The sequence below is a fragment of the Oncorhynchus kisutch genome, linkage group LG8, assembly GCF_002021735.2.
Source record: "Oncorhynchus kisutch isolate 150728-3 linkage group LG8, Okis_V2, whole genome shotgun sequence".
NCBI classification, from domain to species: Eukaryota; Metazoa; Chordata; class Actinopteri; order Salmoniformes; family Salmonidae; genus Oncorhynchus; species Oncorhynchus kisutch.
The window spans coordinates 27,063,673-27,085,527 of record NC_034181.2 but is presented as its reverse complement, the minus strand read 5'-3'; the positions used below and the strand labels follow the sequence as shown (position 1 = coordinate 27,085,527).

Sequence of the window (21,855 nt, the reverse complement as noted above, 5' to 3'; positions counted from 1 at the left end):
ACAGATTCGCCACTCTCACCACTACCACCCTCCCCTCTCTCCTCCCTTAACCTCCTCAACTGCTCTCCACAAAAAGTCATGCTTCCATTTTTCTCAATCATTTCTGGATAATACTGGAGGAGGTTCAGAGAGTGCAGCAACAAGGGCCTCTTGTAGCTCATATAACCATTGTAATTGTAAACAGAATGAGGACACCTGTCGCTCTCTACCCCCTCCTATCTCCTCTGGCTCACCGGCTCTACTTCCGGCTGGCGCTAAGGAGACGCAAGTGTCAAACGCACCTTAGTTTGCAGTTTGGTCATGTAAAAACTGGCGCACTGGCATTTTCCAGCCCTAATGCCAGGCCCGACAATTTATCTGTCTAACATCAGATCACTTGCCCTGAGGTAGGAGGGGTTGCAATATTTTTGGTGTGTCCTTAAAAACAAGTCCAAAAGTGACAATTTCATGCAGCGCTAATGGGAAGTTTTAAGACCCAGAAAAAGGTAACGTAGTTGATAATGGCATGGATTTCGAGAGGAGAAGCGCAGCCAGGGCGGGCTCTCGCCTTTAGCGGGCCCTAAACAATATTTGTTTGGGTTTTTTGCCCTCATGCTTTTTAAATTTAATTTAATTTTATTGAACCTTTATTTAACTAGGCAAGTCAGTTAAGAGCAAATTCTTATTTACAATGACGGCCTACCCCTGCCAAACCCGGACGATGCTGGCTCAATTGTGCGCCACCCCATGGGACTCCCAATCACGGCCGGATGTGATACAGCCTGTATTTTTTCATTATTCCCATACCTTATACTTCATTTTGCCTGTTTCAGAGTAGGCTATACAATTTCTCTTTGCTAAGAATCTATTTTTGTTTCTTTTGGACCATTTGAATAGAAAACAATCATTTTCAAAGAGCGCCCCTCATCCAATTAATAGAAAAGTGTGGTCCTCCAAACTATCCCATCGTTTAATGCCATATCAACAGCAGATTCATTGTTTTATTCGCCTGGCACATCGGCAGCGATACAATTGACAGGAGTCTAGTATTTTGTATACATAAAGACATTGAGGCCTGCAGTACATGTGCACACACTACCATGGAACAAGAGAAGCGATTTAGGCACAGGAGGTAATTGGGGAGACCGGCTCGTGGTAATGGCTGGAGCGGAATTCATGGAAGGGTATCAAATACATCAAACATGTTTTGATGCCATTCCATTTGCTCTATTCCAGACATTATTATGAGCCGTCCTCCCCTCAACAGCCTCCACTGGATTTATGATATAATGCTTCTGACCCAATCCTATTTAGAAATATTGTTGTTAGTAAAGCAGATTGGTTGTTTTTCATTTAATTTAATAAAAAAATCGAACTTATTAGAAAGACTCAACATCCATGGGTTTATGGTGAGAATGTACATTGCTCGAATGCATTGCAATTTCGTCTGCTTTTTCTGGAGAAGGGCAAATATGATCTGTAAGATGGTTCCATGATGTTTACATCTGTGAGCAGTACAATGGTGAGTGGACATTCCCCCTTTCCTTTATATTGGATCTTTATCCAGCAATTGTGGTGCCTGTAACTGTATTAGACAGACTGCAATTTACAGGCCTAACCCCTACATCAGTGCGAATGTTATAGCCAACATTTAACAATGTATTTTCATATTGAAGCAATACAATTAGAACAATGTGGACTGTAAAAATGTTCAACATATTTAGCAAATATGGGGCAGGCTATTTAACGAACTAGGCTATAATGGACTAACATTCTAATTGAAGTTGATGACGGTGCAATACATAAAAGGCCATAAATACACAAAACACATATTTAGCTATGGAGCACGTTCTGATTGGCCAGTGAAGGGCCAAGCTTCTACACACAATAACATGTTTATTCATAAAAACACATCCCTTTTGCACCACCGCCGGCTACTGTGCCAATAATTACATTTCTGAAAATAGCTAATATATTTCTAACACACCCCTGCCAGCACTAAGATTTAACATTGTGTTAGGTTTGTTTAAATAGAGCCTACTGTCGAAGCCATCCAAAATCTGTTTCAATGTCTACTTTTGAAGTCAGTGACCACTCTTAATAAAATAATTTGACCTTGCAAATGTAGAAATGCTCTTATCAAGTGAAGTTTGAAGTTCAATTTCATTTTTTCCATGACATGCTTATAAATGATTAATAGGGTGACTGTCTGTGTGTCTGTGTGTGTGCCATAAAGTACGGTGATTGTCTGTGTGTCTGTGTGTGTGCCATAAAGTACGGTGATAGTCTGTGTGTCTGTGTGTGTGCCATAAAGTACGGTGATTGTCTGTGTGTCTGTGTGTGTACCATAAAGTACGGTGATTGTCTGTGTGTCTGTGTGTGTGCCATAAAGTACGGTGATTGTCTGTGTGTCTGTGTGTGTGCCATAAAGTACGGTGATTGTCTGTGTGTGTGCCATAAAGTACGGTGATTGTCTGTGTGTCTGTGTGTGTGCCATAAAGTACGGTGATTGTCTGTGTGTCTGTGTGTGTGCCATAAAGTACGGTGATTGTCTGTGTGTCTGTGTGTGTGCCATAAAGTACGCGACTACGGCACCTGGTGGAGGTTTGGAGCACCAGTACCCTTAAAGCCCCAGTGCGATCAAAAACATGATTTGCAATGTGTTTTATATATACTGTACTTCCACACTAAGAGGTTGGATTAATACTGTGTAATTGTGAAAATTATGATAATGCCCTTTTAGTGTAAGAGCGGTTTGAAAAGACCCCCTGAAATTTCAGGCTGTTTTGGTGGGATGGAGTTTTGGACTGCCTAGTGACATCACAAGGCGATAAATTACGTAATATCACAGCATCTCTCCTCTTTCTAAAGATCTACTTTAACTGTACTGTATATAAGAATGAATATGTATATATGAATAGTGTGTAAATAGTATTTTTGTTGTCTTATTTTACTTAAATTTGGATTTATTTTATTCATGTTCTGTACTTTGTCACTTTGTCATGTATTGTATGTTTTATGTTAAAATGTAAAAGTTGTAGTGACCAGTTGGGAACCAGAGTAACCATGAAACACAAGGAGGCAAGATTTAATAAAAAAGTAGGTAGTTTGGAAAATGTAAAAAAGGCCATATAAAGGGGTCAGGGTGAAATCAATTCCACAAAAGGGAAAAATAGTTTCTCATGCTTTAAATTGTGGGTGAAATCAGGCAGCCTACCCAGACCACTCCAATCCTTCTTTTACTCCTGCTCCTTCTAGTAGATAGAGCCCAGATCCGGCTCTTTCAAATGGTCCTGTGGCACAAAACAACAGGGAACAGTAAATATGTCTCAACCAGAGGAGGCTGGTGGGATGAGCTATAGGAGGATGGGCTCATTGCAATTGCTGGAATAGTATAAATGGAACGAAGTGTGTTTGATACCAATCCATTTATTTCATTCCAGCCATTACAATGAGCCCATCCTCCTATAGCTCCTCCCAGCAGCCTTCTCTGGTCTCAACTGTTTGCTCACAAGGTTCAGGAATGGTTGCTGTCATGATAGTCATCTCTTCAAATCAATAGACAGCAGTAATAAGCCAAACTTCAGCATCAATTATCAATACTTTAAAAGCAGTTCTCCAATCTTTCAAAAATATGTGTCCATTGTTTAAAAGCAGTGAGCCGTGTATAGCTGGTAAATTAAAAAGGAGTGAGATTAAAAGCCAGCAATATCGGTCCTTCAACAGTCCAGTAAAAGCATTTAAAATGTTTCACTTCCCTGTTCAGTTTGTGATACAGTCCAGAATTTGCTGGTTAACCGTTTGATGACACTTCGTCGTCACTAGTTACTACAGCCACAAAGTCATAATAATGGCTAAACCTCTCTTATTTTTACCATTTCAAATCAAATCAAAGTTTACTGGTTGCGTACACAGATTTGCAGATGTTATTGCAGTTGCAGCGAATTGCATAGGTTTCTAGCTCCAACAGTACAGCAATATCTATCAATACAATAACAATACACACATAATCACAAAAATATAAGAAATATGTCAGAGCAATGTCAGAGTCCGGAATATAAATATATACATACATGGTGTGTATAGACAGTATGGAGAGTACATGAATAGAAAAGGTGTGTACAGCAATAGTTGTATAGGATGAGCCATGGGTCATGACTAAAATATAGTAAATACATATCAAGTGGGTAAAAAAACCAATATGTAAACATTGTTAAAGTGACCAGTGTTCAATGTCTCTGTATACATGAGGCAGCAGTCTCTAAGGTGCCGGGCAGATTACCGGGCGATAGCCGGCTAGTGATGGATGTTCAGTCTGATGGTCCAGAGATAGAAACAGTTTTTCAGTGTCTCGGGCCTGGCTTTGATACACCTGTACTGTCTCCGTCTGCTAGATGGTAGCAGGGTGAACAGGCCGTGACTCGGGTGGCTGAGGTCCTTGATGATCTTCTTGAACTTCCTATGACACCGGGTGCTGTAGATGTCCTGGAGGGCAGGCAGTGTGCCCTCAGTGATGAGTTGGGCTGACCGCACCACTCTCTGGAGAGTCATGTGGTTGCGTGCGGTGCAGTTGCCGTGTCAGGTGGTGATGCAGCCCGACAGAATGCTCTCAATGGTGCAAGTTTGTGAAAGTTGTGCCCCATGTTCAGCCAGGGGTAAACAACAGACTGCTGCGACCTGAATGGCTAAACGCAATACGCAACATCCGGGACTAGCATTCCTAGGCTTAAGCCACTCTAGCATGGTGGTGTAAAATGGTGTTTAAGAAAGTAAGTGTGCATATTTTCCCAATTTATTTTTAGTCTTTGCCATTCAATCGTGATAAGGAGGAAATAGATGCCTTTGCAATCTGAATGGAGAATGTATTAGGTACGAACCGGCATACTGTACACTGCCTTTAAACGGGAAGACGAAACGACTGAATACTGCAATGTTGCCGGCATTTGGACAAGTATTCCCTCCATAGTAACACTCCAATGTTGACAGCGATGCTCCTGCGAGTAAACAGTAAAACCTATGGTGGAATGTGCAATAACATGTCCTTGTTCTAGTTCAGCCTTCGTCATTTCATGACAGGTGCATTGCGCGTGTGACCTGTAACATTCTGCCATCAGATGTGTGCCATTTATCTTTCTACCCAACCACCCATCAACAGGAGTGTTCTGCGACCGTTCTGCGACCCCCCCCCCCCCCCCTGAAAACCTGCTCGGACCTCTACACCTTAATTCCACAAACCATTGGGTGTAAACACATGCCTTATAAGGACAATAGCATGACATAGCCTGCACTTCACTTCGACCATGTACTCACATTTCACTAACCTCATCACCCAAATGGTTCAGTCAAACACAACCATGCCCTGCCTTGTCACTGAGGAACTATCATTCATACTGTGTGGAGAGAGTTGGGACATGTGTGTGTGTCTAAACTTAATTTGACCTGAGCTGATTCATGATCTATCTTGATACCAGAGCTTAATATCTGAGTAAGTGATAGCTGTAAGCTAAATAAAGTCCATGCCAACAAACTAACATATGGACTGTTCCTGGTTCCTCTCAGTACTCATCAGCTTACAGAAAGACAGAGCTCAGAAGAGTCCCACTCATAGTAACCCAGAGGTGCCTGGTGTGCATCCCAAATAGCACCCTATTCCCTATACTGCACTACTTTTGAACCTAATGGGTCCTGGTCGAGGGTTATGCACAAAAAAGGTAATAGGACACATTGCTGGTATTAATCTTGTGGTTTCTATCCACACCTGGATGTGCTCCACTCCCCCAGGACAGTCCTGGATCGTACCCAGACCACCACGGGGGTAATGCAGACAGGGAGATTGGGTTGTTCGGGGTTGCTGGGGGTTTCAGGTGACACAGGTGCTTTGTTGATTTGTCTTGAACCAGACAGCAAGGCACAGGGGCGAGTGTCACCATGGGGCTTCTGAAAAATTCCATGGGCCTTTGGACGGTGTTCTGTTACCACCTCGGTGTGAATCCCCTCCCAGCCAAGTGCCGCTGTGGCCCTGGACAGAACAGAACAGAGAGGCCTTTCACAGGGATAGAGGACCTGGGGAGTGGGCACTCAGCCGCTACAGCAGGGTTCCCCAACAGGCGGCCCGTGGGCCAAATTTGTCCCTCGCATGGTTTTATTTGGCCCCCCAAGTTTTCTGGGAAAAATAATAATAAATTAAATAAACACACCAGGAAATAAACTCCAAGTTATTTTAATTTAAGACAAAGAATGTAGCCAGATCCTGATCTGAGACCACTGAAACAGAAAGAATAATGACAATCAAATATTTTCTCCAATTCAGCAACTCATACCATCCATAACGAAGAGGATGTTACCTATACTGCTAGACTCTATTGGTGGCCGTTTTTTATTACCTACTGAAACACCTTGATTAACAGAAATAGAACCAGTGGAGATGCTACAGGGTAGAACTCTTGTTTCCCTTCCCCTTCCAATGTTCTCATTCCAGCTTCATTTAGCAGAGATAAAGAAGCCTGTAGAGCTCAGAGCTGGTTGGAACAGAGGACCACCCACATTGGGTTTATGAACTGAAGAAAACAACAACCACAGCCCAAGGATTTTCATTCACCCTAATGTGCTTGTTTGCTACTGCTTCTGCCTTGATTGTGTTAAGATTGAGTTTTTTTCTTTACCTTCTGGTGCATGATGGTTGAGTGTTGCTGAGGAGGTGGGGAGGTGGTGTGTGTGTTGTAGGAGCCCACAGAGAGGATTAATGTGTCTTATTATACTTTCAGATGGCGAGCCTCGACCTCCTTCACAGACCGTCACGGTGAATGGATGGACACACAAAGGCACAAGGATCTCAGCTCAGAGAGTGAATTAAAGCCTCTTCCATCTGCACAGCGGGGGAAAGGGCCTCTGTGGAGCCGGGAAGGCACAAGCCAGAGGTCGATAGCGAGAGAGAAGTAATGCTGCTTCGGTGATTGTCTTTCAGTCTGAGCCACTCACCTTTCCTGCCATGGCGCTACGGTCAGCTCTCTGTCCTCCTGATGCTCTCTCAGTGGGAACGTAGAGAGACACACACTGGAGACACACTCTCCAGCTCCACACACACCCACACACCTCCACGAGGAGTGTGGACAGACCTCATGCAGAGATCTCATACACACACACACACTCAGGAGCACAACACACCTTTGTTGTATGATTTAGCCTGATAGGACATTATTTGTCCCTTCCCAGAATTGGATTAAGATTTTATATTGTGACTCTCTCTGCTGTTTGATTGGACCTCTCAGAAGCTTTAGGGTTGTTGTCCTGCTGCTTTATGGTTGTGTCTCTCTGGGACGTTGTGACTGAGCGGCAGGTAGAGCCAGCATGGCTAGGCCTTTGCTGAAGATTCAGCGTTACTTCCGGAGGAAACCTGTGCGCTTCTTCTCCTTCATCCTCCTCTACCTGACAGCCGGGAGCCTGGTGTTCCTGCACTCTGGCTTCGTAGGGGACAACTCCACAGGGGCCAATGGGGGCCGGGACCCCCTGGTGGCATCTGAGATGGGGAACAGGGTGGCCTCCTCAGATGGCCGGCGGGTAGGGATGATGGGAAGGGTGTTCAAGGAGAACCGCAGACCCACCCCAAGGAGGTACGGCCCTCCATGGATGAAAGGAGCTGCTGGGAAGGACAGCCATGATTGGAGGGCCCGGGGAGGAGACTACACAAGCAGCTGGAACCGCGCCCTCAAAGGACGCAATGCCAAAGATCTGGACGACGGACGGGGTGAGTTAAAAGTTTGTCGAGATGTACTAGTTGGATAGTACCTAGATGGTTTGTACTGTTGGGACTCTTAACTTGATTTTACACATAACAATCAGTATCTCTTAAAAACACTACTGACTACAGTTAATTTGTTTTATAGATAGCCTGAAGAAATAAACAGCCTGAAGAAATAAACTGTCAATTTTAGTGACTATCATACCTAAGTTTCACCTTGAATATTCGCTGTTCATTATGAAAGATATTCCATTATACACACAGACACGTGTGGATAGGCACATACACATTCACACTCAGTGTTGCTCCAGGTTAATGTGCTTCGATATTGTGATTGTATATTTAAGAGGCAATTGGCACTTCAGGTGATGCCTCTCCAGAGAGATGAAGAGCCTGTGTGAACAGAGTAACTCCTCTCTCTCTCCCAGGGAGATCTGGAACCAGAGGCTTAGTTAGTTCAGTGGTCCCACCCACCCTGGTCCTCCTTAGCCACAGTCAGGCAATACCCACCAGCAGGCCATAAACATGGTTATTTGGGGTGATATTGAGAACGTACAGATTCATCTCACCGTGATAGCAGGTTTTCCCCAAATACGTTTACCCATATCATAGAGCTTTCCCTAGCAACACCTTGTGTGACATTGTATATATTTACTAGGTACCCAGATGCCACAGACAAGTGACTTGGAACCAAACCACAAAATAAAAAATATAAAATAAAAAATAAGAATTTAAATGATTTGAGGATTGTCTCCATACCTGCCCACTAGGCTAATCCGGGCTGATGTTTGAAGGGTTCCAACTCCCAACAGAAGGTTTCTAAGTATAGATCTTTGGTCAAATCCTGCACAGCTTGTTTTCATTGGCCTTATATTGCATGTCCATGGCAATTAACCTTTCCCAAAAAGAACTGGCTTGAGCTCCAGTAAAGTGATGAGGATTCATTTAGCCTGGACTCCGCATGGCTGGCTGCTTTGAACAGCTGGCAGTGTCAGGAGTGCACAGCACAGCGCAGCACAGCACAGTGCCCTGATTCGCTCGCATCTAATCATGTTATCCTCCACATTGATCTTTACACTTCCCATACTGGACAATAAAGTATATAGTAGAATTTATACCAGAGGACAGCAGTTAACTGTATAGTCATAGAAATATAATATTATCCTTTGTAGTACGAGGATAACTAGCTACTTATAGTAAGAATATGCATTAGAGAAATATGTATTACAAGCACAAGCACTTCCTGATTGGAATTGATTTGCACAGTGATTGTTTTTGTGGCATTCGGATGGAGAGAAGCACAAACATGCTTTATGTAGTACATGTAATAGAGCTATGGATTAAAAGATCTCTACCTAGTATGTATAATAATAATACTCATTTGGTGGGTGCTTATATTTGTCCTATTTCACTCATGTACAAGTGTGTATCATACGCATGTGTGAATTGGAAATGTGCTTTTTAGCATATTGCAACTCCCCCTGAGACACACTCGGAGAGTGGGGTCACAAACAAGCTCAGCCATTATCAATGGCGACCCTGGAGCAATTAGCTTTAAATGTCTTGCTCAATGGCACATTGACAGATTATTCACATTGGATTAGAACCAGCGGCCTTTCTGTTACTGGCACAACCCTCTAAGAGCTAGGCGACCTGCCGTCGTGATTAGTGGTTTCAAAGCAGCGCAGCTCCCTTTCATCCATGACTCTTCTGTCCCTCAGTGCCAGGCCCTTGTCATGTTCTCTTCAAGAGCATCCACACCCAGCCTGCTCCCCACTATAGACACATGCATGCATGCACACACATGCACACACACAGAGAAAACACACACACTGTCTGAAATAAACTTGAAGCAAATACTGTCGTCCCCTGTATCCAACCTCTTCATCTACCCTGTTTTAAGGAATAATCCAGCAAGTGTATTGTTGTTATCCAGTACAGATTAATGCTATGTGTTAACATCCCTCATGAGGCCAGAGCATTACTGTACATATAACAGGATTATATGATCAGATAATAACATGATACGAGAATGGAGACAGTAAGCTCATACTGTGGCGTCAAACTCAGAGAAGCAGATCATCTAAAGCACAGATTTCAGACCAAAGGACACATTTCAACTGTTCTATTGTCCATTGCTTGTGTTTCTTGACCCAAGCAAGTCTCGTCTTCTTATTGGTGTCCTTTAGTAGTGGTTTCTTTGCAGCAAATCCACCATGTCACCTAATAATCCCCAGTTTACAATTGGCTCATTCATCCCCCTCCTCTCCCCTGTAACTATTCCCCAGGTCGTTGCTGCAAATGAGAACGTGTTCTCAGTCAATTTACCTGGTAAAATAAAGGATAAATGAATTATTTTTTACATTAAATGAAGGCCTGATTCACGTAGTCTCCTCTGAACAGTTGATGTTGAGATGAGATGTGTCCTTTACTTGAACTCGGTGAAGCATTTTTGGGCTGCAATTTCAGAGGTGCAACTGCACAGGTTTTTGAAATTTTCCAAATTGATTGACCTTCATGTCTTAGAGTAACGATGGACTGTCATTTCTCTCTGCTTATTTGAGCTGTTTTTTTATTTGTATTTTTTTTAAATTGAACCTTTATTTGACCTAGACAAGTCAGTTAAGAACAAATTCTTATTTACAATGATTGCCTACCCCAGTCAAACCTGGATGACGCTGGGACAATTGTGCGCCGCTCTATGGGACTCCCAATCAAGGTCAGATGTTCTTGCCATAATATGGACTTGGTCTTTTACCAAATAGGTATACCACCCCTACATTCAGTATACCACCCTACCTTGTCACAACACAACGGATTGGCTCACACAGCGTTGTACGGGATTTTCAGTTTCTTGGCAATTTTTCGCATGGAATAGCCTTCATTTCTCAGAACAAGTATAGACTGACAAGTTTCAGAAGAAAGTACTTTGTTTCTGGCCATTTTGAGCCTGTAATCGAACCCACAAATGCTGATGCTCCAGATACTCCACTAGTCCAAGATGGCGTAGCAGTGGGTTGTCTGTTTTGATTGTCTTGTCCTGTCCCTTGTAAATATTGTTTTTCTTCGTATATATTTTTATTATTTTTAATCTCATTTTCTTATCTACGGCTGAACATACTCTCCTGCAACCCGCCTCATCCAATGTGGTATGGATCTGCTATTTTTACACTTTTGAACCGGAACCCCCTTCAGTAGCTAGCCAGCTAACTAGCTACTAGCTAGTAGTCAGTTAGCCACTGCTAGCGGTCATCACCGTTATCTTGGACTGCCAGCCTCAGCCCGGGCAACTCCTGCCAGCCTGCACAGCGCGATATCTACCCAGAGCATATCGGACTGCTTTTCTCTACCACATCTCCGGATTCCTACTGCAAGCTCTGAACCTTTACTCCGGATCACCACAGCTAGCTAGCTGCTATCCGGGTGGCTACTCCTGTCTAACATCTCTGTCCCGACGCAAGCAGCAGTTAGCCTGGAGCTAGCCTCGAACTAGGCCCATCTCCCATCTCCCAACTGAAGAGATCCATCAGATAATTCCTGGGCTTCAGTACCTCTTCTGCAAATTGGCCTGGACCCTTTGCTGCCGACATGGAGCCCCACCGATCCATCACGACTGGTCTGCCGATGTAACCGTCCGAGGGTGTTTCAACAGGCTCTCCATTTGCGACGTCCCCCTGACGCCCATCTGCTAGCCTGCTGCTAGCCCCGGCCTGCTCGCTCTCTGAATCGCCGTGCCTCCAGCTCGCCTAGCTCGCCTATGATCACTCGGCTACACATGCCTCTCCCTAATGTCAATATGCCTAGTAATCTTTGTCTTCTTTCTCTGTAGAGCCTCCAGCCAAGCTCAATATGCCTTAGCTAGACCTTATGTTCCACCCCCCACACATGTGGTGACCGCACCTGGCTTAAATGGTGCCTCTAGAGACAAAACCTCTCCCATCATTACTCAATGCCTAGGCTTACCTCCACTGTACTCACATCCTAACATACCCTTGTTTGTACATCATGCCTTGAATCTATTCTTCCGCGCCCAGAAACCTGCTTCTTTTACTCTCTGCCCCGAACGCACTAGACAACCAGTTATTTTAGCCTTTAACCGTACTCTTATCCTACTCCTCCTTAGTTCCTCTGGTGATGTAGAGGTTAACCCAGGCCCTGCAGCCCCCAGCATCACTCCCATTCTCCAGGCACTCTCATTTGTTGACTTCTGTAACCATAAAAGCATTGGTTTCATGCATGTTAACATTAGAAGCCTCCTCCCTAAGTTTGTTTTATTCACTGATTTAGCACACTCCACTCTGAATCCTGGCTTAGGAAATTTCCACCCCTAACTATAACTTTTTCCGACAAGGTAGAACTGCCACAGGGGGTGGAGTTGCAATCTACTGCTGCGATAGCCTGCAGAGTTCAGTCATACTATCCAGGTCTGTGTCCAAACAATTCTAGCTTCTACTTTTAAAAATCCACCTTTCTAGAAACAAGTCTCTCACCGTTGCTGCTTGTTATAGATCCCCCCTCGGCCCCCGGTTGTGCCCTGGACACCATATGTGAATTGATCGCCCCTATCTTCAGAGCTCGTACTGTTAGGTGACCTAAACTGGGATATACTTAACACCCCGGCCATCCTACAATCCAAGCTGGATGCCCTCAATCTCAATCTGTCAAACTGTCAAACGCTCCCTAAAACACATCAGCGAGCAGGCCTTTCCACTCGACCTGGCCTGGGTATCCTGGAAGGATATTGACCTCATCCCGTCAGTAGAGGATGCCTGGATGCTCTTCAAAAGGGCTTTCCTCTCCATCTTAAATAAGCATGCCCCATTCAAGAAGAACTAAGAACAGATGTAGCCCTTGGTTCACTCCAGACTTGGCTGCCCTTGACCAGCACAAAAACATCCTGTGGCCTTCTGCATTAGCATCGAATAGCCCCCACGATATGCAACTTTTCAGGGAAGTCAGGAACCAATATACTCAGTCAGTTATGAAAGCTAAGGCTAGCTTTTTCAAACAGAAGTTTTTTTCCTGTAGCACTAATTCCAAAAAGTTTTGGGACACTGTAAAGTCCATGGAGAATAAGAGCATAGGAAACACTGTTACTACTGATAAATATACGATAATCGATCATTTCAATAAGCATTTTTCCACCGCTGGCCATGCTTTCCATCTGGCTACCCCTACCCGGTCAACATCTCAGCACCCCCTGCAGTAGCTTGACTGTACGTTTGTTTATGTCTAACTCTGTGTTGTTGTTTTGGTCGCACTGCTATGCTTTATCTTGGCCAGGTCGCAGTTGTAAATGAGAACTTGTTCTCAACTGACCTACCTGGTTAAATAAAGGTGAAATAAAAATAAAATAAATAAAAATTGTCTAACGAAGGCCGGTTTTATGCTTCTTTAATCAGAACAACAGTTTTCATCTGTGCTAACATAATTGCAAAATGGTTTTCTAATGATCAATTAGCCTTTTAATTAGCTAACACAACGTGCCATTGGAACACAGGAGTGGTGCTGATAATGGGCCTCTGAATGCATATGTAGATGTCCCATAAAAAAATCTGCCTTTTCCAGCTACAATAGTAAATTACAACATTATCAATGTCTACACTGTATTTCTGATCAATTTGAAGTTATTTTAATGGACAAAAAATGTTATTTTCTTTCAAAGACAAGGAAATTTCTAAGTGACCCCAAACCTTTGAACGTTAGTGTAGGTAGGGGTAATGTGACTATCCATAGATAATAAACAGTGAGTAGCAGCAGTGTAAAAACAATGTTGTTGAACGCTGAGCTGTAGTCAATGAACAGCATTCTCACATAGGTGTTCCTTTTGTGCAGGTGGGAAAGGGCAGTCTGGATTATGTTTGAGATTGCGTCATCTGTGGATGCTAATATGATTATGGATAATGATAAATAATGATGAGTGAGAAAGTTACAGAGGCACACATATTATACCCCCAAGACATGCTAACCTCTCACCATTACAATAACAAGCGAGGTTGGCATTGTTTTGGAGGTATGATATTTATGCCTTTGTAACTTTCTCACTCATTATTCACGATTCATTCATGATTATCCGTAATTATGGCAGCATCCACATTAATGTGAACGTTTCCCGAAACGTATTCTATTTGATTTACTATAAAGGGGACTCCAAAATGACATAATATTTATCCCTCATTTCTATTGGGCACAACATAATCCGAAACACAACCAAAACAAACTCCAAGTTTGTAGAGTCACAAGCTTGATGTAGTCATTGCGTGCTAGGAATATACTAAACTTTTGACTACTTTAATACACTGTAAGTGAATTTGTCCAAATACTTATGACACATTCAAATGGAGGGACTAGATACATAACGTGCTTTAATTTCTAAATGGTAAGACAGATATGTATTGTATGAAAATACTTTCAAATAGAAGGTGACCTTTTGTACTGTTGCATCATATGAAACATTTTCTCATATCCAAAATGCTGGATTATAGAGACAAATTTAAATGTTTAGCTTCGTTGTCCAAATAAATACCTAGGCGAGTGTATCTCTGCTTCCCTGAACGACTGGCTTCTGATCTGATTATTTCATTTCATAAACTAAGCACAAAAAAGGAAGGCGGAAGGGCAGCGCCATTGAAGCGCAGTTCAGTTGAGCTAAATCACCGCTTCCCTTTGTCCTAAAGCAGATTAGTGATCATGCTCAGTCCGCTCCGTTACCATGTCTGGGAGGAAGATTACTGCAAACTGGAAACCACATATCCGGAGGCTGTATTTATTGTAGCTGGTGATTTTAACAAAGCAAATTTGAAGAAAACATTACCGAAGTTCTACAAACACAATGACTGTAGTATTCACTTTGGAAAAACATTGGACCACTGCTACTCAACTTTTCGAAATGCCTACAAGGCCCTCCCAGGCCCTCTGTCAAATCTGATCACGACTCTATTTTGCTCCTCCCTTCCTATAGGCAGAAACTAAAACAGGAAGTACCGGTACTAAGGTCTATTCAACTCTGGTCTGACCAATCAGAATCCATGCTTCAAGATTGTTTTGATCACGCAGACTGGAATATGTTGATTAACATCAACAAATACACGGATATGGTTCATCAGGAAGTGTATAGGAGATGTTGTACACACTGTAACTATGAAAACCTATCCAAACCAGAATCGGTAGATAAAATGCAGCATTCGCACAAAACTGAATGCGCAAACCACTGCATTTAAATAAAGGTTAAATAATTTAAAAAAAATGTTTTTGAACCATTGTGACTGGGAATATGGCCGAATACAAACAGTGTAGTTATTCCCTGCGTAAGTCAATAAAACAGGCAAAACGTCAGTACAGAGACAAAGTCGCAATTCAACGGCTCAGATACGAGACGTATGTGGCAGGGTCTACAGACAAACGCGGACAACAAAGGCAAAAACCAACCACACCACGGACACCGATGTGTCCGGACAAGCTAAACACCTTCTTCTATCACTTCTACCTTACCCTAGACCCACTTCACTTTGCTTACCGCCCGGGTCTGAACCCCGCCCTGTGAAACTGGGTCCTGGACTTCCTGACGGGCCGCACCTAGGTGGTGAAGGTAGGCAACAACACCTCCACTTCGCTGATCCTCAACACAGGGGCCCCACAAGGGTATGTGCTCAGCCCCCTCCTGTATTCCCTGTTCACCCATGAGTGGCCATGCACGCCGCCAACTCAATCATCAAGTTTGTAGATGACACCACAGTGGTAGGCTTGATTACCAACAACAACGAGACGGCCTACAGGGAGGGGCCTAGAAGTGTGGTGCCAGGAACATACCCTCTCACTCAACGTCAACAAAACCAAGGAGCTGAACGTGGACTTCAGGAAACAGCAGAGGGAGCACACCCCTATCCACATCGATGGGAAAAGGTGAAGGAGAAGGTGGAAAGCTTCAAGTTCCATGGCGTACACATCACTGACGACCTGAAAGGGGACCCCTCCACAGACAGTGTGGTGAAGAAGACGCAACAGCACCTCTACATTTCTTCAACCTCAGGAGTCTGAAGAAATGTGTCTTGTCCCCTAAAACCCTCACACACTTTTACAGATGCACAATTGAGAGCATCCTGTTGGATTGTATTACTGCCTGGTATGGCAACTATAACCAAGGCAGAGCTCTCCAGAGGGTGGTGTGTTCTGTCCAACGCATCATCGGGGGCAAACTATCTGCCCTCCAGGACACCTACAGCATCCGATGTCACAGGAAGGCCAAAAAGATCAAGGACATCAACCACCCGAGCCATGGCCTGTTCACCCAGCTATCATCCAGAAGGCGAAGTCAATACAGGTGCATCAAACCTGGGACCGAGAGACTGAAAAGCAGCTTCTATCTCAAGCCCATCAGATTGTTAAATAACCATCACTAGCCGGCTACCACCCGGTTATTTAACCTTGCACCTTAGAGGCTGCTGCTCTATATACATAGACTTGGAATCACTGGTCACTTTAATAATGGAATGCTAGTCACTTTAATAATGTTGACATACTGCTTTACTCATCTCATATGTATATACTGTATTCTATTCTACTGTATTTTAGTCATTGCCATTCCGACATTGCTTGATCTAATATTTATTTATTTATTAATTCCATTCTTTTACTTTCGATTTGCGTGTATTGTTGTGAATTGTTAGATACTACTGCACTGTTGGATCTAGGAATGCAAGCATTTCACTACACCCACAATAACATGCTAAATATGTGTATGTGGCCAATAAAATTGTATTTTATTTGAGCAGGAAGGAAGGGTGAGGATCATCCAGTCCCATTGCAGAAGGACATTACCAGCCTTTCCTCCCTCCCCCCGCCTTACCTCCTCCCTATCTACTCACTTTGAATAAGTCAGGAAGTGTATTGAGTGCCGTTGCAGTAATAGGCCACTAGAAGGGGTTGTGTGTCTGTATAAATAAATAAACATGCCCGTCTGGTGTTGATTCCTTGAACAGCAACGTTGCCCTCAATATGTCTGCATTGAATGGAGCAGATGGATGATGATGTTGGATTTGACTTTAAAGTTCTTCGACTAATATACAGAATGTCTCAACAGAATTGTTTATACAATTTTTTTCTGTTAAAACTATAATTTACCATGACTATTTATAAGCAATTACCATTGAAAATGTACTACTGTAAATGTGCATGTTATACTCACATAACTTGGAATAACTTTTTATTGATAAGCAATTTTCTTTGTGTTCTACCCAAAACTGTATTATTGCCTCTCCCCCTTATCTCCCATAATATTGCTCTGCTTAAATTGTGCATTTAAAAAAAATTGTTATGAGAAATGTTTTGTTCTTCTCTCTTAAAGCGAATTACATCGGCTGCTATATAGACAACACAGCGAAAAGAGCACTCAGGGGAGTGTCCTTTTTTGACTACAAGAAAATGACGGTCTTCCGTTGCCAGGACAACTGTGCTGAAAGGTAGGCCTGGGAATATAAAAAGTCACAAACACAGGATCGGAGTGAGGAATAAAGGTTGTGTACCAGAGTGGAGATGAACTCTTTCACTCTCTCTCTCTCACTGTATCTCTTTCTCTCTTTCTGTTTCTCTCTTTGCCTGCCTCTTTCCTCCTCATACCATATTTTCTTCACATAGTCTGTTTTTCCAGTTTCCCCTGGCCTCCTCCTCTCCCTCTCGCACCCTATGGATGGCTCAGCCAAATGGCCCAGCCCAACACTCACCACTGACTCACAGGAGAGGAGAGAAAGAGAGGAGGGCGATATACTGTATATATATAAACAGTATATAAAGAGAAGATATATATATGCGAGAGTGAGGAGAAGTGCAGTAGAGAGCACATTTTCATCTTTCTCCTCTGCTCCTCTCTCTCTCTCTCTGTCCACTCCCCTCCCAGAGCAGGCTGCTGATATACAGTGCCTTCAGGAAGTATTCACACCCCTTGACTTTTTCCACATTTTGTTGTGTTACAGCCTGAATTATTTATGGATTCAATTAAGATTTTGTGTCACTGGCCGACACACAATACCTCATAATGTCGAAGTGGAATTATCTTTTTAGAAATGTTTAATTAAAAATGGAATGCTGAAATGTCTTTAGTCAACCCCTTTGCTATGGCAAGCCTAAATAAGTTCAGTAGTAAGAATTTGCTTAAGATTTTTAATTTTTTAATTTTTACAATTTAGTCATTTAGTAGATGCTCTTATCCAGAGCGACTTACAGTAGTGAGTGCATACATTTTTGTACTGGTCCCCCTTGGGAATCGAACCCACAACCCTGGCGTTGCCTGCGCCATGCTCTACCAACTGATAATAAGTTGGATTGACTCACTCTTTGTGCAATAATAGTATTTAGCATTATTTTTTAATATCTACCTTATCTCTGTACCCCACACATACAATTATCTGTAAGGTCCCTCAGTCAAGCAGTGAATTTCAACCACATATTCAACCAAAAAGATCAGGGATGTTTTCCAATGCCTTGCAAAGAAGGGCACCTATTGGTAGATGGGTAAAAAAAACAGACATTGAATTTCCGTTTGAGCATGGTGAAGTTATTAATTACACTTTGTATGGTGTCTCAATACACCCAGTCACTACAAAGATACAGGCGTCCTTCCTAACTCAGAGGAAGGAAGCCGCTCGGGGAGTTCACCATGAGGCCAATGGTGACTCTAAAACAGTTACAGAGTTTAATGGCTGTGATAGGAGAAAACTGAGGATGGATCAACAACATTGTAGTTACTCAACAATACTAACCTAAGTTATACGGTGAAAAGAAGGAAGCCTGTTAGGAATAAAAATATTTGAAAATATGCATCCTGTTTGCAATAATGCACTAAAGTAAAACTGCAAAAAATATGGCAAAGAAATTAACTTTATGTCCTGAATACAAAGCATTATGTTTGGAGCAAATCCAACACAACACATCACTGAGTACCACTCTTCATATTTTCAAGCATGGTGTTGACTGTGTCATGTCCTGTATTTAATTTTCAATAAATTAGCTAACATTTCTAAAAACATGTTTTCTCTTTGTCATTATGGTGTACTGTGTGTATATTTCATCCAATATATTTAATCCATTTTGAATTCAGGCTGTAACACAACAAAATGTGGAATAAGTCAAGGGGTATGAATAGTTTCTGAAGGCACTGTACAGACATCAATGAAGCAGAGAAGTGCACCATTGTGACTAGCTAGCTAGGGCTTTCCTTGATTGGCAGTCTGTGTGATTTCTTCAGGGTAAAGAATGTGTTGTGCTGGCAATCTATTGGCACTATAAAGGCCTCTCAGGAGTCAAGTGCGCATCCCTCATGTGCCACTGCCAGGTTACTGTTCCCCAGGGAGTGTACAGGCCTTGTGTGTTTGATGGATAGAGCCTTCCAGTATACTGTACTGTGCATGGACTCATAATCAGCGTTACCCTAAAAAAAAGCTCTGGTGTCTTGGTGCAGTATTAATGCATGCACTCTCTCTCTCTGATACTGACCTTGTCTACCCAGAGAGCTCTCTTCATCTTGGAGAGGGTGAGTGAGGTTACTGCCGGTTACCCAACTGACTGTCTATGAGTCATTCAACCCTATTAGTGGACTGACTCTGTGGAGAGAGCTGCTGAGAGAGAGGGTCATGGGCGTCTTGCAGTTGCATGAATAATCGAGTGCTAAAATACAAAACCACTTCCATCTGGTCAGACATTGCAGAGACAAGATGTTGGCAGGTTGTCAGGCGGTCAGGGCCAGGTATAGACTTTTGGAGGCTTGAAGCAAGATTTGGTTAGGGGGCCCCCACACCTCACTGCAAAATATTTTAGTGCCCCCCTTTTGACAGTGGAGAGAAACATACATTTCCTGCAAATTCTACACATTTTGCCATGGGGCGGAGAGAGAACTTCTATTTTATAACAAATTTCATGCAATTCTATCCATTTTGCAATGGGATGGAGAGATATTTTATGCAGTATTGAAGCTAGTTTCCTGCAATTCTACACATTTTGTAATAATTTATGCCATGTTAAGATGATATCGGAGTGAAAATGACTAACAAAATCATGTGACTTGCATGCCCAGTCGGTATCGGATATGGCTAATTGCGTGACTGTCATTGACTGACATAACAAGAGAAAACAGCTGATGCACAACCAAATTTAGAAATTGCAACTGGTGTATTCTTATATACTTACTCTCAATAGTAAGTTCCAAAATAAATATCTCTCTCTATATATATATATATATATATTATATATAAGCTTTTGTCGCTTATGCCTGGAACCAGCACTGTGGGCAGTAACCACCACCCCCACCCCCCACTAGAAGCCCTGAGAGTCTCTCTGCATTAGTTGCAACCAATGCTGAACATTTGTGTGCAAGCCTGAGAATCTCTGTTATTAATGATGATATTAACATTACCCCCTCTATTTCCTTTTCACTAGGGGATACCTGTATTCAGGCCTAGAGTTTGGGGCGGAGTGCTACTGTGGCCACAAGATCCAGGCCCCCAATGTATCTGAGAGTGAATGCAACATGGAGTGTAAGGGCGAGAAGGGCAACCTGTGTGGAGGGGCCAACCGCCTGTCAATCTACAGACTGGAGCTGAGCCAGGAGTCTGCGCGCCGTTGTGAGTCTCAACCACCCATCACCACAATGAACGCTGTTGTCTGTTTATCCATGTAACCCTCTGAGGGTAAATGGATATGTCGTGAGCTGCGGTGGGACGGGGCGCTGAGTGTGAAGGGATGTTCAGAGGCCACAGGGGAGGGTGCTGCTCCACCCTCTCCACCGCTTCTTCGACTCCCAAGATCATAGCCACCAGTGTGCAATCTTTGGCAGTATATCTATTGCTTAGGGAAGAGGCTCCAAGCGTGTTTATATTCAGAGTTACGATAACAACATTGTTATTGTTATTTCTCTTTTTACCTGTCTGCTAAAGCAGATTGCAGATTGCTGAGCAATTCTCTTTTTCAATGTGTGTATCCATGCATGACACATCCGACGCTGATTTCAGTACCTGCTGCATATTTCAAAATAGTAAATGAAAAGGAGGATGTTTTGCCCTCTGCACTGCAGACTGTTATCGTCAGATTGCCTGGGAAACAGTGCAGCCACCCATTTTCCCCTCAGAATGTATGTAGAATACTAAAGAACCGGAGAGACATGAGTAAAAACTCCCACCTCTTTCCGCCTTTCTTTTCCACTTATCATGTTCCTTTCCCGAATCTCTATTTACAGAGAAATGACAAGGGGAGAAACTCCCTTTAACATGCATTGCTAGCTCAAAACCTAATATAGACGTGACTATTGTCGTGTCTATAATATACACCTCTGTGTTACTGAAGCAGAAACATAATGTGAGGTCTCCCCACACATTAAACCCAAGCAAACATACTTGCACTTCATGCAGCGAAATATTTCCATGTGCATGTCAGAAAGGTGCTCTGGTTCTCATGGCCTTGGGCTAATATATATACTGAACAAAAATATAAACACAGCATGCAACAACTTCAAAGTTTTGACTGAGTTGCAGTTCAAAGAAGGAAATCAATTACCTTAGGCCCTAATATATGGATTTCAAATGACTGGGAATACAGATATGCATCTGTTGGTCACAGATACCTTAACAAAAGCTAGGTGCGTGGATCAGAAAACCAGTCAGTATCTGGTGTGACCACCATTTGCCTCATGCCTTCCAACACATAGTTGATCAGACTGTGCAAAGTTGCTGGATATTTTTTATTTAACTAGGCAAGTCAGTTAAGAAAAATTATTATTCACAATGACGGCCTAGGAACAATGGGTTAACTGTCGTGTTCAGGGGCAGAACGACAGATCTTTGCATTGTCAGCTCAGGGATTCAATCTAGCAACCTTTTGGTTACTGGCCCAATGCTCTAACCACGAGGCTACTTGCCATGGTTACACATGCTATGAGGTTGTGAGGCTGGTTGGAGGTTCTGACAAATTCTCTAAAATTAAGTAATTCCCCGGCAACAGCTCTGGTGGACATTTCTGTGGTCAACATGCCAATTGCACATTTTCTCAACACTTGAGACATCTGTGTCATTGTGTTGTGTGACAAAGTTGCACATTTTAGAGTGGCTTTTTATTGTCCCTAGCACAAGTTGCAACTGTGTAATGATCATGCTGTT

The 21,855-nt window shown here is 42.9% G+C and overlaps 1 protein-coding gene across 6 annotated transcripts in view; it reads left to right on the top strand.

Moving 5' to 3' along the window:
• The window catches only part of LOC109895959 (WSC domain-containing protein 2), a 92,243-nt gene that overhangs the window by 46,460 nt on the left and 23,928 nt on the right, over positions 1 to 21,855 (top strand). For all 6 annotated transcript variants that reach the window (XM_031829989.1, XM_020490100.2, XM_020490096.2 and 3 more), the window contains 3 exons: positions 6,744 to 7,723; positions 17,061 to 17,175; positions 20,144 to 20,328. In XM_031829989.1, the coding sequence (XP_031685849.1) occupies positions 7,327 to 7,723; positions 17,061 to 17,175; positions 20,144 to 20,328 (697 nt within the window). In that variant the 5' untranslated portion in view covers positions 6,744 to 7,326. The remainder of the gene's footprint in view (positions 1 to 6,743; positions 7,724 to 17,060; positions 17,176 to 20,143; positions 20,329 to 21,855) is intronic.